Source organism: Ascaphus truei, chromosome 3 (genome assembly GCF_040206685.1).
Source record: "Ascaphus truei isolate aAscTru1 chromosome 3, aAscTru1.hap1, whole genome shotgun sequence".
NCBI classification, from domain to species: domain Eukaryota; kingdom Metazoa; phylum Chordata; class Amphibia; order Anura; family Ascaphidae; genus Ascaphus; species Ascaphus truei.
This window is the reverse complement of record NC_134485.1, coordinates 377,411,817-377,438,274: the sequence shown is the minus strand read 5'-3', so window position 1 is coordinate 377,438,274 and position 26,458 is coordinate 377,411,817. Positions and strand designations below refer to the sequence as shown.

At 45.3% G+C, this 26,458-nt stretch overlaps 1 protein-coding gene across 6 annotated transcripts in view; it reads right to left on the bottom strand.

The window, feature by feature from the left end:
• MICU2 (mitochondrial calcium uptake 2) overlaps positions 1-26,458 on the bottom strand; it is a 382,386-nt gene that overhangs the window by 50,619 nt on the left and 305,309 nt on the right. For all 6 annotated transcript variants that reach the window (XM_075592259.1, XM_075592260.1, XM_075592261.1 and 3 more), the window contains one exon: positions 12,683-12,780. In XM_075592259.1, coding sequence (XP_075448374.1) covers positions 12,683-12,780 — 98 coding nt within the window. The remainder of the gene's footprint in view (positions 1-12,682; positions 12,781-26,458) is intronic.

Genomic DNA, 26,458 nt, shown 5'->3' with positions numbered 1-26,458 from the left:
TCTCCCGTTACATACATTATAGCCGAGGTGGGCAACCCTGTAGCCAATAGCCACAAGTGGCTAATTGGCCATCAAAGTGTGGCTAATTGGAGTTTGCCAAAAAAAAGCTTAAAAAAAATGTAATATATATATCTGATAAAACTAGCTGCTATTACAACGGACGGTGCACCAGCAATGATTGGAAAAAAATCAGGATTTGTTTCTCGAATTGTTGATGTCAATTTGGAGGCAGAGATAAGATGTGCATCGAGTACAGATAGTCAGCCAATGTCTCTGCAACTTCGCATTAACTTGTCTTGCATTTTCAATTTGAAGAATTGTCATCATTTGCGTCTCAAGCAGTTGTAACTGAGTAGTCAAAGTGTACATGTTTTGAATGAACTTGTTCAAACAGTGCGTGTTGTTTTAAATGTTCGTTTAAGTAGCCTTATTTCTCAAATTTTGCATGGTGTGGCTATTTTCACTTCTCATTTGCCACACCTGTGGCTACATTGAAAACTAGGTTGCCCACCTAGGCATTATAGTGACCTGGCAAAGCACACCATTTTTACAAGCTGGCATCTGCCCATCAAATGTAATAGTAATTCCTGCCACCCTTCTAATTGTTTTATAATTTTTTACTATTGTAATTTCGACATTGTTGGCGTATAGTTTTCCCAGATCTGGGTCTATAACTATGGCAAAACCCTTTTTAAAAAAAAAAAATAGTCTACAGTATTTTCTGCCCATTTTACCTTGTTTTTGTTGGAGCAAAAACAGAGAATTATATTGTTTATTTACTGTGAATTCAGAAAACGTTCCAAATTCTTCCATAACTTTATGTATAGTTCCTAAGGATTCCTCTGGGTTGGACACCATTAACAGTAAATCATCTGCAAACATACAGATTTTCATTTCGGTCTCCTCCTCTATATGTTTCCATTTGCCTTAAATATTAGGCTAAAGGCTCAATGGCTATGTTAAAGAGCAGGCGCGACAAAGGGCAACCCTGTCTCATTCCTTTGTGAAGTTTAAACTCCTGCGACAATAATCCTGCTGCCATCATTTGGGTCTTTGGATCCGCATGCATTGCCTTAATAACATTTAAGAATGCCCCTGTTATTCCTATTCTATGTAGCACCCCGAATATATATTCCCAACTTACATTGTCAAATGTCTTTTCCCCCATCTACCGTGACAATTATATTATTTGTTGTTCTTTTCTGTCCCACTCATAGCTGCTAGTACACTTCTAATTCCTGTTACTGCCGACCTCCCTTTCAGAAATGCCGCTTGGGTCTTCTGGTATTTTTATTAATACACTTTGATATTTTTTCTTATATGTGCTCTCTTGATATTTCTTTCTGAGTGCGGGAACTCTCTCTATAATACAGGTAAATATAACACATTACACTGACGGCTGGAAGTCCTTCTCGCTAAGAAAGATGGCCCATGTCAGCCCAGCCGGCACAATGATGCAGTGTATTAGATTGTGTAGATTTCCTGCCCGTTCATTTCGAAGTATTCAGTTGAACTATACATTTCATCTCAAGTGTCCGTAATACGTATTGTCAATACAGAACAATACTGAACAATATTGAACTCAGATTCCATGTCCTCATATATATTTTCAGATACATCTGTATTAGCCTCAATAGTGTGACAGTTTTAACTGCAATCAACAGTTTATACTTCGACAAAAAAAAAAAATCAATCAAGCTCAAACTACAAATAGTTAGAATACCCGACTGCTTTTGTAATAGACAAATGTTTCTATGGTATATAATCAATGTAATATTGTGCAGAATGTTATGCCACAATATTGCCACTAGGGAGCGCTCTTGTCCTATGATAAATACTTCAGTCATGTAGTTGAGCAGAATCGGAGTTAAAGGCATATTTACCTTACACTCAGGAACTGCACAGAGAAATGGCAACAAGTCACCCAGAAACACAGGACAAAGCAGCAAATAACTGTACCAGCTTTTTAGTTCACTTAACAGTCACATTGTTCTTTCCATTACCATGAAGTATTTTTGTTTCGGTCTACGTCTTTCTAAAGAGGGTATGCTAACCTATGTATAGTTGCAATCATACTTAATGATAAAACAGTATGCTTCATCATACATGCCAATTTAATAAATGATAATATAAACAATGGACCTAAAGCAAACAAAAAGTGATCAGTAAAACATACTCAAATGGAAAAGAAGCTGAACAGAGAATACATATTTACAGTTTTAATAATATAATTAAACGAATAACCGTTCTAATCAAATAATTGCCACTCCCCCCCTCACCCCGCAGCATGACATGTACAGAATCATCAGAGCTGATGCCAATAACAAAATGTTGCATTATTTTAAAAAGTCATCCCCGTTTTGGGACTTATTCAATATTGTCCAAAGCTGCAGCTTGGGGCGTTTTCAAACGAAAATACCCATTGAAGTTAATTGGGATTTTTGGCCGAAAACTTCTCGATTGGTCACTTTGGACTACATAGAATTACCCCCTTTGTCTCATACATAGATACTCTGAACATTGGAGAGCAGTATGTGGCACATACAGAATGCATCAAGTTACCATTCGACTTCAGATTAAATGGCAACTTTACTCAATGAGGGTTTTGCATTCAGATAAAAAAAGAGCTGGCTCAGGCAAGACTTGATATATGAAGTTAGGTGGCAACACTATTTATATTGTGACAGAGTCACTGACTCAGTAGGCTGGAACAGTGAAATAAATGTGCTTTCCAGTCCACAGAGCGTTAATTCCTCAAAGAGAAGCCAGCAGCAGCTGCTAACTAATGGAGTTAATCAGCCTGTCTGAATGAGGAAGTATTTTAAAAGACACAGGAAGCTGCCAGAGAGACATACTGAGAGTCACAGAGTGAGAGACTGTTTTCCCCAGAGAAGGGGGAGAAAGAAGTGCTCCCCAGCTGCGGAAGCTGGTACAGAGGATTTTCCCTAGGAAGAAAGGACACAAGGTCGTGCTGAAGCAGTGACGTCTGTTCCAAAGGACTGACAGATAGAACAATAAAGTGTTTTTGCTTATGCAGAGACTGTGTTACCTTGTTCCATATGCCAGGGCATGTTTAGGCGTGGGAACCAACATTGCTGGATATGCAGGTAGTGAGGGCGAAAACTATGGTGTAGTTAGCTTTTCCTAAAGGGAATAGGTGTTTATTTTCTATGTTTTATTAGGAAGACCATGAAAAAGATGGCAGGAGAATTGCAGGAGGCACGTAAGAAACAGAGGACTCTTGCTGGTGAACTAAACCTGTTACAAAGAGGAAAAGATATTCTGACATTTCAGAAATGCTGCGGGATGTTTATCCTAGTAAGGATGGTGGGAGAAAGCCATGTAAGTAAACGCTCTGCGACTGGCCCCACACAGTCCGGACACAGATCCTATGTCATCCTAAGCAAGCGGGGCAGTCCAATAAGCATGTATGCAATGCCATTGCAGTACCCCCAAACTGCTTTACACTAAAACACGGCATAAAAGGGCCAAATTATGGTGGAGTGGCACCATAAAACTCCAGCCGTACAACCGTGTCAACGGGGTCCAACGTAACGTCCAGTGGTACTCCCGTCGGAGTAAGTTAATGGGCCCAGAAAGAAAGGCCCAAATCTTCAAGTCTGTCGACTGTGGAAAAGAGGTACCATGGTGTATATTTGGAGTTGAGGAGAACTCCGCAACAGTCGAGGACAAGTCCGTCGACTATGGAACAGAAGTGCCAGGGAGTGCATTTGGAGTTGATGATAACTCCGCAGGAGATGAAGACAAGTCTGTCGACTGTGAAAAGTGCCACAGAGTGTACTTGGAGTTGGGAACTCCGTAAGAGTTGAAAACAAGTCTGGCGACCGTGAATGAGAGGTGCCTCGAGGTCCAAAGGCCATCACCGCAGACGCATCTACAGGCCCAGAAGGCCTAGTTCTTGCCCCAAAGGAGAGACTCTTCAACTGGAAGGCAAGGAAAAAGAAGAGGTGGATGTCAGACATGTCTTACAAAGAGGCTGGTGCACGGGAATAGTACACGTGCCGCTCATAGGACAATGTTTCGCTGGGGGGAGGGATATGTGACAGAGTCACTGACTCAGTAGACTGGAATAGTGAAGTGTGCTTTCCAGTCCACAGAGTGTTAATTCCTCAGAGAGAAGCCAGCAGCAGCTGCTAACTAATGGAGTTAATCAGCCTGTCTGAATGAGGAAGTGTTTTAAAAGACACAGGAAGCTGCCAGAGAGACACATGCTGAGTCACACAGTGAGAGACTGTTTTCCCCATAGAAGGGGGAGAAAGAAGTGCTCCCCAGCTGCGGAAGCTGGTACAGAGGAGTACTCTAGGCTCAAGGTGGGGCTGAGTTCCCCTTGGAAGAAAGGACACAAGGCCGTGCTGAAGCAGTGACGTCTGCTCCAAAGGACTAACAGATAAGCAAAATCACTTTATTGTTGTATTCAGAGACTGTGTTACCTTGTTCCATATGCCATAGCATGTTTTGGCTTGGGAACCAGCTTAGCTGGCCATGCAGTTAGTGAGGGCGAAAGCTATGGTGTAGTTAGCTTTCCCTAAAGGGAATAGGTGTTTATTTTCTTGGTTTTATTATGATTTAAAGGGACAATACCCATTATGTTTATTTGTTTGTGGCTAATAAACCACTACAGTTAAAGCTTTACACAGCGTCTAGCGTCTTACTGACCCTGCCGCGAGGCCGTCCTGCCACAATATGTATAGTATAGTTATGTGTATCTATAGGTAGGTATATGTATGTGTATCTATATGTATCTATAGGTATGCACCATTTACAAGCCAAGGAACAAGCAGATTGATGCCTTATTTTATATATGCTGAAGTGGCCCTTTGGCCAGTTTCTGGACGCAAATCCCCATTAACATCTATTGGGAATTTTTACCTAAAACAGAGAAATAAATGGAATATGAGATCCAAAAGAGCTGGAAGTGGTGTGTGGACATGACGAGTGGTTGCTCCCTTTCTGATTTAAAATAAATCTAACAACCTACTCTTTGATAAAGCGCTGCAAGAGAGCGAAACGCGTAAGAGGGATACTTCACCTTCTCCTGTTTATGCTGTCATGTGTACTTTATGAATAAAACTCGATTTTACTAGCAGCTTCATTGTCTGGTCCCCCCTTTCGCTTGCTGTACTCTTCCGGTTCCCCCATCCACGTGGAGCAATAGGAACTGTTTTTTCTATTCATCACCAGCGGAGATGCACGCTACAGAGGAGTCCTGAATAGTCACAGACTGAGTACTACAAACATTCTTATCAATACCAATGCCATTGTGCTATCTATATGTGAGAATTACTCCTTACTGTCGTTCACTTGAGATTTAGGGACACAATGCCACCTGTGATCACCATCAAGAACTATCATTTGGCAGATCCACATCACTGTGACTAATTGGACATTCATTTTATCATTGAAGGTTCATTGATTGTATATAAATATAGGTTTGGCAATGGTGGTTTGAGCTCTGGAAGAGACTCAGCAGTCTCTTTTTCAACATTTAACAATCTACTTGTCTGCACAAAAATGAATTGCAATTTTTTTAATTTTTTTTAATACGTTTTTTATTCTGACCTCATGAATAATAAATATGTAGGGCTTTGTTTTCTAAGCTCTGAAATAAGCCTTGAAAAGGAAGTGCTTTTTTGCTTTACCTGCTGGCTTTTCAGGCCCTACAGGGGGGGGGGGGGGGTTTGGAAGGGGAGAGGGAGGAGAGCTGGGTCACGTGTTCCAGCCTGGTGTCTCTGGGGGGCCTGGCCGACCGATGCTGGAAGTTCACCCCACCAGGTCCTCCGTGTACCACCGGGCCCCAGCTCTCTTCAGATTCAGGGCCCTCTCTCGCCAAACCCCCTTCACTTCCTCCCCAGTGCACTCAGCCAGTACCAGAAGTAGAGCCCAACTTCCCTCCACCGCGGGGACCTTCAAGAGTGGAGCCCTACCCCAGGTTAAATTATTAGGGGGAGAGTGTGAGGGGAGTGAGAGAGGGGGTGAATGGGAGTGAGAGAGGTGGTCTGACAGAAAGAGAGGGGGTACTGTATGACAGAGAGAGTGGTGTGAGTGAGAGGGGGATATGTGAAAGAGATGGGTGATTGAGAGAAGGGGTTGAGAGAGGCGAGTATGTGAGAGGGTGGTGAGTGAGTGAGACGGGTGAGGGAGAGAGGGGAAAGAGAGGGGGGGAGGAATGCACACGACTCAGGGAACGCTGCCGGCATCCCTGTTGATGATAAAGCAGCACAGGGCAGAGATGGTCAAATGATGTTCCTCTACCATATGCTCCAAATCTTCTGATAGTTCCCCTTCAAATGGAAGAAATGGGCAGAGAGGGCAACAAGAAATGGACAACCCTTTGTAAACCAAGGACAGGGGATAGAAGCTAAAGGACAAATAATTATGAAACATAGCAATATGAGGATTTTGACCAAGTAATTTAGTGCCAGTAAAGACAATGGAATTACAGGTCCTTCTGACACTGGTGGGTTTATATACTGTGACTTGCAATTTGCTCAATTTAATGAAAAGGTACCGCAGACATAAGACTCATGCTCCACAAATATTGTTTCTGATGTACTCCTGACATGCCCTCCATTGAAGGAAGGGGGAACATTTTCCAAAAGAGCATTTTACCATACAGCACTAAAATCCCTGGTGCAGTCTAATGCATAGTCATTGCGACTGTGACAAGGAGTGTGTGACGTGCCTAAAACGGAGTGAGCTATAATGCAAATAGAATGTAATCAGATTCCAGAAGAAATATGGATGTCTTTTAAAAAAATGTTGGTTACAGTTTGCTGACATTTTTGTAACTAATTAAATGTGGCAGAGTTCACATACTTAAAATTGACTAAAATTGGCTTACACCCGTCACAATATGTGAACTATGTTTACAGGCCTGAAATGTTTGATTAAATGAATTATTCATGGTCACCCCCCAAGTAGAGAACATTTTCCTGATATGCTCCATACTTCCCAGAACATATAAAATATGAACACATTTCACCCGCCGGCAGCTGTGCATATATTTCAAGACGTCTGCAAACTCACAAGTCACAATTAGTTCCTTTAAAAAACAAACTGGGAACTCTGACAGAGGGATGTAAATGTTTTCCAGGTCTGCAGCTTTCTGATATAATTTGCTAGCATGCAAGGTCCAAACAATTGGTCATAATCATTAAGGACATTAACATAACATTAACATCTACAAAAGTATTCAGATATCATCATTTGCTTCTCAGGGGTCTGCAGGCAACCATCTTTAATTTGTGATGTAATTAATGAGAATGGATTTGATCATAATTATGGCGTTTGCTTAAGCTAAACAGCACAAACCTGCTTCTCCTTCACAGCTATTAACATAAACATACTTAAAGAAAAATATGTGAGTTTTAAAGGGCAGGTTTGTGGTTTTCCAGAAAAAAAGACAGGGGGTTAACGATGAATTTTAATGCACTTCAGGTTTCCAGTGTCAAACAAACATCACAAATCACATGGCTGCCGCCAATAAATTCACATGTAATCATTTTTGATCTCATCTACTGAAGCTCCTCTAGTGTATGTCTTTTTCTTTTTACAATTTGAGATTATTTTAAACAGAATACTCATTTGTTTATTATAGACCCTGTGATTAGTACAGTATTGCTTTCAGTGTAGTGCATATTGTCAGCTAAAACAAATATCTCATATTTTAGAGACAGGCTTAAAATATATACACTGTTGCCCTTAGGGTTGGCATTTAATGATTTGTAGATTCTGACAAGAATGTGATATTTCAGGAAATTGTTTTCTTCTTGGGAGGTAACATCAATAACAAAAAAAAAAGCAATCAGAGTCGTTTAGTCAATGTTTCTGTAATCCATACTTGAAACTTTGGGCCTCCCAAATTGTTATGTCATCCATAAAAGTGATGTCATGAAAGTTGTTCAACAGCCATACATGATACTCCATTTGTATGCATAGAACATGCTACTAGCATCTGAATAACCAATGTACTAGAGATTGCCAAATTTGATTCGATGGGCTGTTGTGTAAATACAAGCTGGCCACCTCTTGCTATAATGAAGATTTTCCAGGAGTACCAAAAATAAGCACTTTTGAAAATATGCACATTAGCGCTACTTAATAAAGACTGCAGCTCTCCCATTGGTCTTATCAGAGCTATGTCATTTTAACACAAACAAAATGTCCAACATTCCAAATATGGATTGGTTGTTTTGTCTACTAGTGGCGACACTGAAGCTGTTAAATGAGCAATTCATGCGTTATTACTGTTTTTTAACATAGGTTTGAAGCAGAGGGTCTCTAGAGCTGAACCCCATTAATTTCAGCTCCAGGGACCCCCTGCTTCCTGGGATACAGACCTCTCAAGGGGGTGCAGGTATCTCCAAGTTCAATGCCCCCGTGTCACGCAGGCCACTAGGAAGCCGCACCAGATGACACCACGGTTTCCTATTGACTCGCAGGACATGGGAGTTTTGAAATTCCATTACGGTAACCCTGCTGCTGAGCGGAGTGGCTACTAGCACCCCCTACAGAGGTATCTCCAGATGTAGGGGGTGCCCGGAGCTGAAATTAATGAGGTTCAGCTCTGGAGACCACTCTGCTTGAATCCTATGTACAAAAAAATATTTTTTTTAAATTTGCAAAACAAAATCAGCGTGGATTGCCTTTTTAAGATGCACAGTTTTAATATATATATATTTTTTAATACTTAGATTCTATTAAGGTTTTCTAGAAAACAATGGTTATATAAAAACTCAAATGGGAGGGGTAGAGTACAAAAAAAAGGGGGGGGGGGGTAAAGGGAGGGAATCATGGGTAGTACCCAAGTGTCATTATACATATACATTTTTACACACTTTACAACCATCGGAGAACGGCGTCCTAATAATCGGCCCCTTATACAGTTTGATATTTCTAGAACACATTTAATTTATTTTAAACCCTTAGGACTGGTTTCCGCAGCCCGACTTTCACTTGGATCTTGATCGCCTTATGATTCTAGCATTAACTATACTGTATATCCAGGGCTTCCATTTTTTTAAAACAATGCTTTGGTTTTGTGTCCAAGGAAACTTGTGAGTTTTTCCATGATCATGATGCAATTTATTCTTTGTGTAAGACTATTTATAGATGGGTTTAGTATCTTCCATGTTGCTGCTATACAGTGTCTGCCCACTGTAAGGATGTGCAAGCTTAATTTAAACTGTGGGGGTAAACTTACAGTATTTTGATTAGTTTAGCTAGCAGAAAGAAAAGGATCCATCTCTAGTCTGATTTCTGCAACTGCCTCGATTAACTATCTCACTTTGATACAGAATCTATTTATATTGGGATAGGTTCACCATATGTGAACTATATCTCCAATTTGACCATACTCTCTCCAACATTTATTTGCCAGGATATATAATACTTTATCTTTTGGGTGTTAAATACCCCTGGAACAATATTTTGTAGATTTTCTCTTTTATACTGGTAAATATCGATATTGTTGAGACCCCATCACATATGTCCTCCCAGGTTATTTCGATCCCCAATACTTTTTCTTATTTGGACATGCAGTATATGTATTGTCATGAAGGTCTTCTAGAGAGGAGAGCTTCAGATACAATGCAGAAATTACACCTTTTTGGGGGTCGCTAATTCAGAAATGACACCTTTTTGGGGGTCGCTATTTCTGGATAGTCTCTCGAATATAGAGCTCTGAAGGAACTCCATGGACCTGGATAGTTTCGATACATAGTTCCGACCTGTAGGTAATGGAAAAATTCCAAATGGGGAGGTTGAATTTGATCCCAAATTCAGTAAACTCTATCCATTTTCCTTTAACCAGTAAGTCACATCACCTGCATCCCCGCCGACCTCCACTAGTCAAATATTGCTTTATTCATGCCTGGAGGGGGAAGTCAGCATTGTCCTACAGTGGCACTAGTTTTGAGAGGTAGCTCAATAGTGTATGTTTTTCTTTTATCGAGTTCCATATGATCTGGGAAATGTTTATAGTTGGGGAGATCATTTTAAAGGATAACCCCTGATCTTTGGACATCCAATGTCTGGCTGGTAGGGAGTTTGGCTTTGAGTGCCATGCTTCAATGTCCACCCATTTAAATTCTTTGGGTTGCTCATGCCAGGAAACTATCTGTTTAAAGGTGAGCTGCCAGCTAGTATCTACGGATGTCCAGGACTGCCAGCCCTCCCCCTGGTTTAGGGGATAGGAGAAAATATCTATGAGATCCCCAATTTGTTTCTACGGAATGGCGATGGGTAATGTTTTAAAGCAATAGAGCAGTCTGGGGCCCCTTTTTAATATTTACAGTTAACCTTAGGCAATGGCAAACATTGTACCAACAATACTATAACAACGAGTAACAGAAGCTCCACAATTGCCTGATCGCAAGAGTGGTTATTCTCCATATATTGGTCCCGGAAAAGTTTATTGTGGGTTGTGAAAATAGACAAATTTCAGTGTTTTTCAGAGATAAAACAGAAGTTGAACAGACGTTTCTAAACTTAAAGGACATCAGTGTCTGAAGTCGCACACACAAATATCGTATGTTGGTGAAAAAATGATATAATTTTATGTAACCACACTTCGTCAGGTGGAATACATTGTAGTCCTGTACACGGTTTGACACTTGATGAAGGGGTTTATTGCATCCCCTAAAATGTCTCTGCATTGTTTAATGATTTAAATAAAATGATGCAATTATTTCACCAACATGAAAATGTTGACAGTGTGTGTGTGTGTGTGTGTGTGTGTGTGTGTGTGTGTGTGTGTGTGTGTGTGTGTGTGTGTGTGTGTGTGTGTGTGTGTGTGTGTGTGTGTGTGTGTGTGTGTGTGTGTGTGTGTGTGTGTGTGTGTGTGTGAATCTCTACACAATGGATACAGATTTCTAAACCTGACAGGTCTCTTATTCCTGTGTACAGACTTTCTAAATCTGACAGCTCTTCCTGTGTACAAACTTTTTAAACCCGACAGGTCTCTTATTCCTGTGTATAGACTTTCAGTACCTGACCAGGCCCTGCTTCTTGTGTACAGACTTTCAAACCCGACAGGTCTTTTCATGTGTACAGAGCATTCAAAGTCTGACAGATTTCTGCTTCATGTGTACCGTCAGTACACAATTATCTCATTTGTTAAGAACTCTAATGTTGGTCTATCAAAAGGCATCATAACCTAAAACAAATCTATATCAATCAAAAATATTTGTGAGCTTCCAGAACAATGAAAACTTCATAATAAACACACGTGACAGATCAACTTGTTTTCTCCACCACAATAGACAGTTTCCACTGTTGAAATGATGTGTGGTTGTATATCTCCTCAGTCATCTCCTGTTCAAACAACTTTGAGTAGATCAAACACCCACAATAGTGTTCTGTGTGAGGTAAAGTGTTGTCAGAAGACATCAACTAGAAGGCTTTCCATGAAAGAGAGAAACTAAAAAAAATGATGTGCTTGATTTACTTTCCTATAAAATCATGTGAAAAGTGATATTTACACTTAAGCTAAAAAGACACTGATCTTTTCTTTAGCGTACCATGCCTTAAATAAACTTTGCTGTCAGCCTGCAATATATGCAGTGATAAAAAGCACATTCCAGCTCAGGGGAGAGAAAAAAAACTGACGTTGCTGAAAAATTACCTGAATTAGACCCTACACTTAGCCCACAAACCTTAAGAGCAAGATGTGGGAGTTAGATTTTGATAACAGGCTTCTATCTGTGTGGTAGACAAAAGCCTTCAGCCTACAGCACAGCCTGTCTGAAATAGGTATAGTTTGTGGTCCCATCAATGCCAGGCCTCAATGGGTCAAAACAGGATTTTATCTAAAACCAGAGGCATTCCAGGTTAGGCTGAATATACAAACAAATCATATTGAGGCTGCCCTTTCTTATACTCTGAGAACAGAAAAGAATGTGTATGGGTGTTCAACTGGTAACTTAGCTTTCTAACATGGAGCTTCAAAGGACTAATTCTTTTAGGGTCTGTGTCTAAACAGGGGCTACAGAAACACAGTAAAACATCAGCATTACCTACATCAGTCAAGGATAAAGTGAATCACGTGTACAAGTGTCAGCAGTAACACGATTCAAACAGTACTGTGAAAGCATACAGAAACAGAATATTTAGAAGCTGCTTTCCTAACCATTGCATTTTATCTCAGCTATTCAATTATAGGGTGTAGTGCTACAACGGTGCATATATTTAACAACTGATTTGTACTTAAATAATCCATTTTCTTGTAGTATTTAGTATTAGGCTCAAGTTTACTCTGTAAAAGCTAGAATAATTCAGCTTCAATGACCTTACTCAGAAGGCTATTGCTCTGCATAATAAAGAAAAGGGACGGAATACATAGGCAGCAGTATTTATTTGCTCCCTCTGGTGCATTTTGTGATATTCTGCGTTATCACTGCCATTGAATCCTATGGAAACGCTGTGATATTCTGCATTAGAGAGAGATATTATTTTATCAGTAGAAGCAATGAAATATTGGGAGGTATAATGTTAATTGTTGATTATAATTGTGCAGAACAAAAAGGTAAGACTCAATGACATTGCTCATCTATATTTAATATAACGTGCCCTGCAAAAAAAATAAACATTGCCCTAATAATACAATGACTCCAGCCAATCAGAAACATGCAGGCAGGAGAAAATACAGAATATATTATAATACCTGTAAAAATCTGAGTACTGCAGCTTTTCCCGACCTCCTTTTCCAAAGAAATGGACTAGCAACGTTGTATTGCTATCAGAACCATCTGAGGAAGGCTCCTGTAAAATACAATTAGTCTTGGTGTTAATAGTATATTTACAGTATGTGTAAATTCATGTAAAAACAAACATGTATTTAACTGTGATGGAAGTCATTGGGGCATCTTCATTAAAGTGTGAGAACTGACTTTGTAGGCAGTAAGTGACCATATCACCGGAAAGGTCATCTTGCCTTATTTATGAAAGTCCAAGTCATGTGAGAAGTATAATTTAGGCAGCGATTTCACTTGGTGTTTGAAATGCTATGTGATGAGCAACTTGAGTATGCCGCTGAGCAGATCTCACCCAATGAATTCGCCACATGCTATTCAATCAAGTGGAAAGTGGGAAACAAAAAGTGACATCTCACAAATGTCTTTTGCCAACCCCTGAAATTGTGAGATTGATAATTCAGCCATATAGATATGTCCTCCACAAGTAGAATACAGATGTGATGAAGGAAGCCTTATCCGGAGCCACAACTGAAAAAGCTTAAAGCCGCAGCTCCAGAGATAGTGCTGCAGCGACATCAGACCGCAGTGATAAACCTTCAGCATTGGGGCAGTTGCCTAAAACATTATTGCTTGCTACATCTTTAGTTAGCCATAGTCCACATTAATAATAATCTCTGTCATCTTTACAACACTGACACTGATATACTTATTTGTAGTTGTGGCGAGAATTGGGAAAAAGACAAATCCCGACAGACCTGTTTTGTTACAAACATGAATGCAAATGTGCTCACTTAGTAGCTGTATTCCTGCTTTGTTCATTTTTTATAGAATACGCCAAGAGCGCCCGATCTTACCTGCTATTTTACAAGCACTCCTCCATTTCCTGACTAATTTACGCTGTTAATCCTGCTGCACTGCATATAAATAATAATAAATAGGCCCCACTACACAAAATTCCAACACAGAAAATGATTTGCAGAAAATAATCCATTCTAGGGTAAAGTCTAAAAATACGGCCTGTCAAGTTTCTGAAAGTACAGGAGAATGCAGTAATGGTAAAGGAATTTTAAAGCAGCAGTCTTCCTGCATGACCTGAAATACACTTTTTTGGGGGGATACAACTCTTCAAAACAATTGTTCATGCTTTCTGTAGTGATTCATACTTTTATTTCCCATCCTGTTGCAGTCAGAGGCAATCCAAGCGGGCGATTTTTTGTGCGCGCGCAATTTTTTAAATGTTGTAACTAGTATTAAAGCAAGGGGTCTTCGGACCTGAACCCCATTCAGTTCAGCTCCGGGGACCCCCTGCTTCCCAAGATACTTACCTCCGTAGGGGGTGCAGGTTGCCGCTCGGCATGGCTACCATGGATCACGTTAAGGCCGCTTTTAAAGCTGTGAAGTGATCCGGCGCGTCTTCCTATTAGGCCACGGGACGCAGGGGCTTTAAACTTGCAGGGGATACCAGCACCCCCTTAAGAGGCAAGTGTCTCTGGAAGCAACGGGTCCCCGGGGCTGAAATGAATAGGGTCCAGTTCCAGAGACCCCCTACTTCAATCCTATCATGCCAACAGGAGTTCTGAGCGGAGACGAGCTTCCACACAAAATGATTTAGAAACAGAATTCATTATTTGCGCAGGGCATAGAATGCTTGCTAACGAATATTTATACGACCAAGTAGATTTTGCCTACCGTTCCAGGGAATGCGTATGCTTCTTCTTTCACTGGTTGTGTTTATCTAGACATGTACTTAGTCATCCACGGTACCTCTGCATGTTCTGCAGATTAGGCGCTATCTTCAGATACCAGTTCGAAGTTGCGCTCACTTCAGAAGCATGGTTTCTGGTTTTGATATGCACCATATGCCAAGTACACACATACTTCACTGTACATGCTGCAAATAATCTTTTCCTAACTAGGTGCGCTTCCAGTTACCATGAGATATTAAGACTGCATGCTCCTGTTTATTAGCGTATAAAATGTATGTTCAACTCCTACAGTGCTGGCTGTACTGTAGGTGCAACACTGAACACTGCACCCATTGCCTCCAAAGCACAAGATGCTCCTACTATAAGTCACAAAGGTTTATGTGCTGAAGAACCCAGACATTCTTTTCCTTCGGCTATTTTTTTGGTAAATGAAAATGTAAAGGATCCCTTAGTTCTTCCAGCTGTATATTTAAACCACCAGAATAATTATTTATATTTTCATTTGTCTACATTTTGAAATATTTAGTTAGTCCCCAAACCCTCTTTTGAAGCCTGTGGATACCTCAGACACTACACTATACACCCGATGAAGGGAGACATGGCCCCCCAAAACATTCTGGCATTTATGTTTGTGTTACCTTAGTAAAGGACACAATAAAGAAGATTATATTTCGAATAAAGTGTGGCGTCCTGAAGCAAGCGCCCCTACAAACAATGAATTGGCGTACCTCCCATACTGCCGATACCTGCTTCTTCGCTCTCTTCCTATCATACTTATTGAACATTCTATTACAGAACTGGGTTTCAACCTTTTAGAACTTTGGAAACCGTTAACAGTCTTGTGACTGTGTAATTCCCACTTACCTATGCTATCAATCTAAGTATACTTATTTTATAAACTCTCCCAGGCATGGATTTCCTTACCGGTTTGATTCTGTTTGTTGCACTTACTGTATTGTAATTCCCTGTGTAGTCTCTTTTGTAAGGTGCCGAGTACACTGTTGGCGCTAAATAAATCAAGATATACATCACTGTAGCACAGATAAATGTTAGATTTTTTGTTAATAAATAACATATTTCTGTGTCATATGGGATTATGACATTATACTATAACAGTGAATAAGAGGAGTGGGGAGAAGGAGCGGCTCAGTGAGTAACACTTGTGACCTTGGGTAAGTCACTATCTCCCTGTGCATCAGGCACTAATATCATAGATTGTAAGTTCACCTGAGCAAAGACTGTGTCTGTAAAAATCCCTACAGTATGTGCGGTGTACTGTACAGTATATTGTAATTGTGAAGCGCTTTGAGTGCCTTTGGGAGAAAAGCGCTATATGAAATAGTAATTATTATTATTAATCGTCATAAAGGAGTTCATTTAAAAAAGCGAGAGAACCCTATAACTTTCATTTGAGTAAAAAGACACAAACTAAAGTACTGAAGTGCTACAGTAGGAATAAGCTACGGATAGTGAGGGATAATGCAAGAAACAGATGGAATGATGGGAGAAGAGGAGATATCAGTTATATAAGGAAAACAAGGGAATCAACAATGTCAAAAGCAGGTGAGCGATCTAGAAAAAGAACATGTGCATTTATTCTTCATTTGTACATACTTCAGCACGTTTAAGTGGTCTGGAAGTTTTTTTTTTTTTTTTATAAAATGTAGATCCAATTTAGAAGTATAATTCACTGCCGATTTCAAATCAGAAATTTTACTAAAGGTCGGTTTCCCCGTTTTCTGGACAAAACATGATCAGCAGCAACGTCATTGTGGACGAGCCAAAGGACTAACCCAAAAACGATTCATGTACCTACACACAGATGTACCCATATCTACTTTCATTATGTAGAGGACAGAACTTGTTGGTTGCTGTAAGAATGCAACAAAAAAGCTACTAAATCAGACCACCATGCTATTTTTTTTTTTAGAGCAATTCCTTCTGTAATTATGCTGTACTTACCTATTTGAATGATGCTGAAATGAGTATAGGTAGGAAATAGTTACAATTTTAAACTGTACTCCACAATCTGCAGTGCAACACTATAACTGCCTTTACAAATGGCAAAATATTAAACATGGTTCTATCTCTGGATGAAACGGTGCTTTGGCCACTCACATGCCCAGAGTCATGTGAATTAAAATGAGAGGTAGCAGAAACAGTTCAGCTCACTTTAATTCCTTTCCTGGGATACAAGTGTTCCCCTTAGCAGTCTGGGGTCATCTCGGGTTTATGGAGCTGATTGCATTGGCTCCTCTGGTCGACCTCTTGGACAATTCCACTACTGGTCTCTTAAGACAACCTGTGTTCTGATTCTATTCTTTCTGCTGTGGGCCACAGAGCCCAGAGTGGCATCTCCATCCCTGACACTAGGGTGTGAACTCTCCTCTCTGCAGCCTTAACAACTAACTGTCTTCCTCTTCACGTGTAAAAGTTAAGCCTCTTTCTTGCTGGGATAACCTATAGCATAAAATACACAGGTGCAAGATACTAAGCCTCCTCATTTATCTCCAATCACTGCTGTATTTTACATAAATAAAACTATATACTTTATAGCAGGCCTGCACAACATACGGCCCGCGGGCTGCATGCGGCCCACCCGGCCTCTCTGTGAGGCCCGCGATGAGATTTAAAAAATAGAAAAAACTTTTAAAAAAAATAAAAAAAATGGCGGCGATTCCCCGCGGTCCCGGGGGTGATGTGAGGTGCATTGAGGTGAGGTGCAGGGCGGTGAGGTGCATTGGAGGTGAGGTGCAGGGGAGGTGAGGTGCAGGGGAGGTGAGGTGCAGGGGAGGTGAGGTGCAGGGGAGGTAAGATGCAGGGGAGGTGAGGTGCAGGGGAGGTGAGGTGCAGGGGAGGTGAGGTGCAGGGGAGGGTCATTGGAGGTGCAGGGGGGGGTCATTGGAGGTGCAGGGGGGGTCATTGGAGGTGCAGGGGGGGTCATTGGAGGTGCAGGGGGGGTCATTGGAGGTGCAGGGGGGGTCATTGGAGGTGCAGGGGGGGGTGATTGGAGGTGCAGGGGGGGGTGATTGGAGGTGCAGGGGGGGGTGATTGGAGGTGCAGGGGGGGGTGATTGGAGGTGCAGGGGGGGGTGATTGGAGGTGCAGGGGGGGGTGATTGGAGGTGCAGGGGGGGGTGATTGGAGGTGCAGAGGGGGGTGATTGGAGGTGCAGGGGGGGTGATTGGAGGTGCAGGGGGGGTGATTGGAGGTGCAGGGGGGGTGATTGGAGGTGCAGGGGGGTCATTGGAGGTGCAGGGGGGTCATTGGAGGTGCAGGGGGGGGTAATTGGAGGTGCAGGGGGGGGGTAATTGGAGGTGCAGGGGGGGGGGTAATTGGAGGTGCAGGGGGGGTCATTGGAGGTGCAGGGGGGGTCATTGGAGGTGCAGAGGGGTGATTGGAGGTGCAGGGGGGGTCATTGGAGGTGCAGGGGGGGTGATTGGAGGTGCAGGGGGGGTGATTGGAGGTGCAGGGGGGGGTGATTGGAGGTGCAGGGGGGTGTGTGATTGGAGGTGCAGGGGGGTGGGTGATTGGAGGTGCAGGGGGGGTGATTGGAGGTGCAGGAGAGGGTGGTTGGAGGTGCAGGAGAGGGTGGTTGGAGGTGCAGGAGAGGGTGGTTGGAGGTGCAGGGGAGGGTGGTTGGAGGTGCAAGGGGGGAGAGTGATGTGAGGTGCAAGGGGGGAGAGTGATGTGAGGTGCAGGGGGGGGAGAGTGATGTGAGATGCAGGGGGGGGGGAGAGTGATGTGAGGTGCAGGGGGGGAGAGTGGTGTGAGGTGCAGGGGGGGTGAGTGGTGTGAGGTGCAGGGGGGGAGAGTGGTGTGAGGTGCAGGGGGGGAGAGTGGTGTGAGGTGCAGGGGGGGAGAGTGGTGTGAGGTGCAGGGGGGGAGAGTGGTGTGAGGTGCAAGGGGGGAGAGTGGTGTGTGGTGCAGGGCGGAGAGTGATGTGAGGTGCAGGGGGGGAGAAGGATGTGAGGTGCAGGGGGAGTGGGATGTGTGTGGTGTGCAGTGGGGTATTGTGTGTTTGTGGAGAGGGAGTATTATGTGTGTGGGTGAGGGGGAGAGATGGGGGTATGAGAGATAGATGGGGAGTATCGCAAAGGTTGATAGTGAGGGGTTCTGGGGGAGATATGAGGATGATGATGATGAGAGGTGCTGGAGGAGAGATGATGATGATGATTTTACCCCTGCGGCCCAAATTGTTTTTCCTTGGAGCATTTCGGCCCTTCTCGCTTTACGAGTTGTGCAGGCCTGCTTTATAGTATACTTTGTAGTGTTGCTAATAAGAAAACATTTAAAAATCAGCATAAACCTTTCAATATATATTTTGTTAATTTTTTTTGCACCTACAGTATACATTGTGTAAAAAAATATACTTTGGAATTCATTCTACCCAGGAAAGAAATATATTAGATTCTTTAATGGCATTTGTTAATGTTTAGTTTAACCCTTTTGTGTTGGCTCCTCGGGGCCTTAGCTCAGAAACGTTAGAGGGGGAGTTCTCCTCTTCCATTTCCCTGGAGTACAGATCTCCCCCCCAAAAAACTCAGGCTGCGTCCATGGTCGGGCAGACCGTGTGGAGGCGTCCGCACGCTGACCGATCAAACTGCCCATCGCAGCGTGCGGAAGCGGGCATGCGTTGCGCAATAAATTAGTTTAAACTGATTTCTTGGCGCGACAGGCCGGTCACATGAGCGGTTCGCCCAAAGAAGGCGAACCAGCTCCGTGACGTCACTGGCACACCCCTAGACGACGCTCGTACCATGGCGCTTTCCCTCAGGCTCCGCGTGCCTCCGCACGGCTGAACTTAACATGGACGCAGCCTAACTCTGCAGGCATAATGAAGCCAGCTACTACTTCTTGGGGTGCCCTGGAGGGCCAGAATACATTTAGTAGTGGCTGCGTCTTGGGGCACCCAAATCGTTACCCAGCTTTGAGGTTGTACAGTTGTCTAGGCAATTGAAAGGTCTTATTTTAATTCTAATTTTGAGTTACAGAATAACTTTTTAAACTAAAATTGTCATCATTTACATTTTCCTGCACTTTAGAACATCTCCAAATGGTAAAAAAAACAAACAAAAACAGTACTGTTAATGTGTGTGATAAGTTTTATTTTAGACCTTAATTTAAAGCGTTATGTTATATTTATGCTTTCCCCCTGCACCTCCACTTATCCTTCCTTATAGACTGCAAGCTGCTTGGTGCAGAGCCCTCCGTACCTACTATAACAATGTATGGTAATGTTTGTTCTTTTATTGTCTTTCATCCTCCAACCCTATTGTACTGCGCCACGGAATATGTTGATGCATTATAAATGTAACGGGTATTCCACCCCACCCAATCGCATATATAGTGTGGGTGAGTAGAACATGCAGTGTTACCGGTGTGGTGCATTACCTGTTGGCTCGCAGGAGGGCTGAGCTTCCGCCACGGGGAACCTGGGGCAATTATACTAGGGGTAACCACTTACTCAATAGGTGCAGCGCCTCCACCTGCGATGGCTCCCACCAGAGGGGGAAGTGAATCCTCGCAGGACAAACACAATGATCACATACACAATGGGGTATAATAACTAAGGACTTTACTAACATGTAATACGACACATCACATTCATAATATAACCTGTGTCCCTCTCAGGAGGAGACACTAACCATGACGTCTCGCAGGACGATTCCCCAACACTAGGTGATCCCACCCAGTGTCCAAAGAACCCCACCCAATGTCCCGCACTCTTGCAGAGAATCAATGGGTGACTGCGCAGTCACTATTAAGCTAAGGGCCCGGTGGTGCACTTAGAACTGTAGATACCTGCCGAGCACTCCGGTGCTCGGGTCAGCAACGCTTCACAAAGGGTCAGACGCGTGATGAAACCGTCTGATCCTATCCTGGCGATATTCTCTGTGACCCTCAACGTGGGTCCGAACTCCGTCACTGGAACCGCAGCATCCGCTGAGTCCCTTTCTAACGATACAGCAACGTGACACACCCTGCACTACAGGCCGTCCCTATAGCACAGCATCCTTAAGTGGCTTAAGGGTCACTCTCCTAGGGCCTTCGGGGTTGCCTATCCTATATAGGTAGGTCTTGTACCCACCCTACTCATAATACGGGCCCTGGGCCATGGATCCCCGGACTGGTTACCGCTATGAACCCCCCCCAGTTGCCTCGTACTACGCGCAACGCCGCCCTGGGCTATGGCTCCCCGGATTGGTTACCGCTATGAAACCCCCCCAGTGGCCTCGCCACTCGCAACACGGACCCTGGGCTATGGCTCCCCGGACTGGTTACCGCTATGAACCCCCCAGCTGCCTCGTGCCACTAATTCACAACAGGACCCTGGGCTATGGCTCCCCGGATTGGTTACCGCTATGAAACCCCCCCAGTTGTCCTTATCTTCCCTGCTGTTCCCCAGTGCCAACTGAAGTAAGTGACAGGTTCCCTATCCTGAGGGCTATCCCTGGCAACACTCACACTACTGGGGGACTCAGGGCCATCTTGGGCCAAGGGGGTGCTGGCCTAGTACAGGGAGTCCCTCGCTCCTGTACCCTACCTCCTTCCCTTGACTGCTCCTTCCTCTCACTGACAACGTAGCTGCAAGCCCGCCAAATGTATCCACTTGCTCTCCTGGCAGTCCTGCAGCCCTATTGGCTCCTATGAGGCACCTGGTGCCTGTCTCCCTATGCCTCCTGGGAATTGTAGTCCCAAGGCCCTTACTGTAACATTGGGGCCGCGTGCGCGCCTTCCCTGTGCTTACACTAACCCCTAATGGCCGCCGCAATCTCTCCCTACCTCACGCGCTACTCTCCTGGCTGGCTCCTACACTCGCGCGATCTTCTGCGCATGCGCGACTATCTCGGGCCGCCGGGGACTCTCTGCGCATGCGCGAACCGGCGCAACATGGCGGCGCCCTGTGCAAGAGCTGCCGGAGATCTCCTGCACTCCGGCGAGCTCCCTCCTCGGCCCCCACCCTCCTGAATGGCCGTCGGGTCTGCCGCTTGCCGCTGGCAGTACCCGACAGCGTCCGTGACCACGGAGGCGCCCGGGGGGGTCGCAGGGGGAAAAAGATGACCTGGCTACACTCTCCCCCTGGTGAAAAACCCAACGCCCTCGCTTGGGGAACGACATAACATGGTACAATTTTACACACTGAAAAATGGCATGGCATACCCCGTACACTTAACAGATCGACTGCAACATCCTCAAAACATGGCACATTTTCACACAATGCAAAATTACATGGCATATCACACCCACTATTACCCGAGGCCAGCTGAGTATCAGCTGCTTGCCGAGACCATTTGTGGGGTGCCCCTAACTGATCAGATGGGGGTACCTCACTTTTGCGTCCGTGAGCCTCCCCGGGGTGAATCTCTCGGAAAGCACACTCTGGCGTAACAGTCACTGCTTCAGTGCTACTTCCTCCCCCTGGTGGAAGGAATAGCGCAGTGTCCTTCACACCAACCTTTACTTGATCATCCATGGCCTGGAAGCAGCAGGCCAGGCGGCCAGGACCTTTCCCTCGGTCCACTACGTGACGAATGGGCCGCTTCTTCTTGGGCGCAAAGGAGGCAACTTCTACCAGCTCCTTTGCCACATAGTCCTTGTCCCTACATACGTGCTCAGCTTCCACTGAGAAGCGAGAACTGGACACTGTCTCTTTACTCAAAGTCTCTGCTTCACCTGGCAGGGGGTAAAGAGTAGACACCTTACCCCTGCGGTGATTCTCGGTGGCCAACAGGTCCTCGGGGACGCTGTCAGTTCCCACCTCGGCTGTCTCGGGACCTGCCTCCTGTACTTCTGGGGCAGTCCACTTGCTGTCCTTAAACTCGGGAGCGTTGGATCCCAGTCCTGGGACCATTTGGGTTGGAGCGCACGGGCTCTCACTCAGATCAGGAACCGTAACTCTGGCCTGTTGCACAGCCACCTCCATCGGAGCCTGTGGGGAGCAAGGGGGTTCCTTACCACTCTGCTGGCTTGCGATGGATTTCTCTTCTTCTGGAACGATAGGCAGTGGGTACTGGTCCACTCGCACTGCAGGACAGCTATCTTCTAGGGGGGACACCTCCGCCAGGACGCGATGTCGAGTGGAGCCATTCGCCCAGGTGTCCAGACTTAAGAAGCTATCGTGCTCCGCGGTCACCTGGAGGCTCACACCCAACACCCCTGGGGCAGTCAACTCACCCTGGTCGTCGTCAACAGGTACTGATCCCAAGCCTGGGACCGATGGTACCTCTGTAGGCCGGACTGGCCGTGGTAGGGCACACGGGCCCACAGCAGGCTCTGTATGCTGTGATTCCTCTGTCTCCTCTGCATCATCGTTGGGGTGGTTCGCCGGTAGGCGCATCGCCACCAAGGGGACTTCAACCTCCTCACTGGAAACTTCTGCATGCTGGGGTACAATAGACTTCAGTAACCGCACACCGCAACACTCACAGTAGGACCACCATGTCAATGTCTCTCTAGAACAGTCACAAGTGGGGCTAAAACACTGTATGCCCATTTCTCCTTCCACCTCGATGGTCCTGTAGTCGAGGGATAACCGAGACACTTTGGCTCCCTGCGCGTGGGCTTCTTGCAGGCAGGAGCATATGAAGAGAAGAGAATCTACTCCTGGCGCACGCCAGGCCACATACATATTGGGGTGTATGTCCTGACAGTCTATCTCGGTTTCCTGCTCAGAAAGAAAATATTCCATGTCTACGACAATGCCTTCCTCCTCCTCTTCCTCCTGGTGAATAGAAGGGTCTAATGGCTGTTCACTGTGCTCACTCCCCCTGGTGGAGTTTAAAGGAGGGGTGTGCTCTATCACTGGATGGCTCTGGCTCTGCACTGAGTCACTCACATTACGGGGGCGGGGCTCTGGTTTTCCCGCCAGTCCCGGATGGTTTTCTGTAACCTTTTTCTGAGCAGCCTGGCAGTCAGAAGCACGTGTGTCATCTTGAGTTGGCGGGAGCCGCCATTTTAGGTGGGACTCACTGTTAGCATTCCCTGCTGCAGGAGCCTCCATTTTAACTACAGTCCTGTCAACTACACTGCAGCTTTTTGCATAGATCATGAGACAGTCCCCTGCGGAAGACTCGGGGAGTGTTAATACATGGGGAACAGTCTCTAGGCATATGTCATGCGTGGTGAACAGGAGATAGGTAATCCCCCGGCCGTCAGTATCCAGCCTTAAGTCTGTCACCCGGGCAGTGGCCAATTCCGGGCAAGTTCTTACTTGGGCGCGCATAGTGGACAATTGCGTATCATGGGATACTCCGGCCACTACAAACACGCGCCTTGGGGATAATTGCCGCGCTAAGGCCCAGTCATCGACGTCTTGCGGTGACGGCACCGCCATGATGAAAAATATGAATGGGACAATTTGAAAAATTGCAAACAGGGCACCCCAGGTCTATCTCAGCAGCGCCTCCAAATGTAACGGGTATTCCACCCCACCCAATCGCATATATAGTGTGGGTGAGTAGAACATGCAGTGTTACCGGTGTGGTGCATTACCTGTTGGCTCGCAGGAGGGCTGAGCTTCCGCCACGGGGAACCTGGGGCAATTATACTAGGGGTAACCACTTACTCAATAGGTGCAGCGCCTCCACCTGCGATGGCTCCCACCAGAGGGGGAAGTGAATCCTCGCAGGACAAACACAATGATCACATACACAATGGGGTATAATAACTAAGGACTTTACTAACATGTAATACGACACATCACATTCATAATATAACCTGTGTCCCTCTCAGGAGGAGACACTAACCATGACGTCTCGCAGGACGATTCCCCAACACTAGGTGATCCCACCCAGTGTCCAAAGAACCCCACCCAATGTCCCGCACTCTTGCAGAGAATCAATGGGTGACTGCGCAGTCACTATTAAGCTAAGGGCCCGGTGGTGCACTTAGAACTGTAGATACCTGCCGAGCACTCCGGTGCTCGGGTCAGCAACGCTTCACAAAGGGTCAGACGCGTGATGAAACCGTCTGATCCTATCCTGGCGATATTCTCTGTGACCCTCAACGTGGGTCCGAACTCCGTCACTGGAACCGCAGCATCCGCTGAGTCCCTTTCTAACGATACAGCAACGTGACACACCCTGCACTACAGGCCGTCCCTATAGCACAGCATCCTTAAGTGGCTTAAGGGTCACTCTCCTAGGGCCTTCGGGGTTGCCTATCCTATATAGGTAGGTCTTGTACCCACCCTACTCATAATACGGGCCCTGGGCCATGGATCCCCGGACTGGTTACCGCTATGAACCCCCCCCAGTTGCCTCGTACTACGCGCAACGCCGCCCTGGGCTATGGCTCCCCGGATTGGTTACCGCTATGAAACCCCCCCAGTGGCCTCGCCACTCGCAACACGGACCCTGGGCTATGGCTCCCCGGACTGGTTACCGCTATGAACCCCCCAGCTGCCTCGTGCCACTAATTCACAACAGGACCCTGGGCTATGGCTCCCCGGATTGGTTACCGCTATGAAACCCCCCCAGTTGTCCTTATCTTCCCTGCTGTTCCCCAGTGCCAACTGAAGTAAGTGACAGGTTCCCTATCCTGAGGGCTATCCCTGGCAACACTCACACTACTGGGGGACTCAGGGCCATCTTGGGCCAAGGGGGTGCTGGCCTAGTACAGGGAGTCCCTCGCTCCTGTACCCTACCTCCTTCCCTTGACTGCTCCTTCCTCTCACTGACAACGTAGCTGCAAGCCCGCCAAATGTATCCACTTGCTCTCCTGGCAGTCCTGCAGCCCTATTGGCTCCTATGAGGCACCTGGTGCCTGTCTCCCTATGCCTCCTGGGAATTGTAGTCCCAAGGCCCTTACTGTAACATTGGGGCCGCGTGCGCGCCTTCCCTGTGCTTACACTAACCCCTAATGGCCGCCGCAATCTCTCCCTACCTCTCGCGCTACTCTCCTGGCTGGCTCCTACACTCGCGCGATCTTCTGCGCATGCGCGACTATCTCGGGCCGCCGGGGACTCTCTGCGCATGCGCGAACCGGCGCAACATGGCGGCGCCCTGTGCAAGAGCCGCCGGAGATCTCCTGCACTCCGGCGGGCTCCCTCCTCGGCCCCCACCCTCCTGAATGGCCGTCGGGTCTGCCGCTTGCCGCTGGCAGTACCCGACAGCGTCCGTGACCACGGAGGCGCCCGGGGGGGTCGCAGGGGGAAAAAGATGACCTGGCTACACAAATAAATGGTAATAGTAATAATAAAGGGAAAGTTGTTCTTAAACGAAAATATATATATTTCAAAGGAAACGGAGTTCAAGGTGTGCAAAGAGAAAAAAAAAGTATTGGGACACTTGACCCCCTGCTACCATCACACATCAACTATTTATTTGCAAGTATTCGGTAATACTGAAAGAATAGAGCCCTTTAATCCCTAAAGCCCTGAAATGCAGAATGTTATAAACATTAGCGTTCACCATCCAACATTATACAGAAACCAACACACGTGGAGAATAGGCAAAATGGCAACTGTAACATTTCTAGAAGACTGTTTATGTTCCACAGTTGCTGACTTGTCCATGGTGGACAAATAAATAGCTTGAGAGAAAACAAAGAACACACTTCATCTTAACGACTTCATCTCTCCAAAGCTCCAAACCACACAATACGGATCTCGATTTGATTCTTTCGCCACTAGCACCGTGACATTCTTTAAAGACAACAAAAACACTAAGTAACATGAAGAGAGATTTTTTTTTTAGGGGGTGGGGGGGAGTCATTGGGATTTCTACGGAACTATTCTTATGACATCTAAATAGCCTCTGTGTCTTTTATCCTGCTGAAGAGGTAAGATGAAAGACGAGAATCTTTTCAGGAGACTTAATACTAATGGTTATTTAGCTTTCAGCATCATCAGTAACCAGACCCATTAGTCCTGTGTGTGCTTCATGCTTGCTGCACGTGTGACATTTAAAGTATTTTATAGTTTAAAAGGTAACATGTCATGCTTATTGCCAGTCACATTTTGTTTGCGTCAGTAATACTTAAACTTATCACAAGGGTTGGTTGCACATATTGTATTTTACATCAAGTTGTAGTTTTGT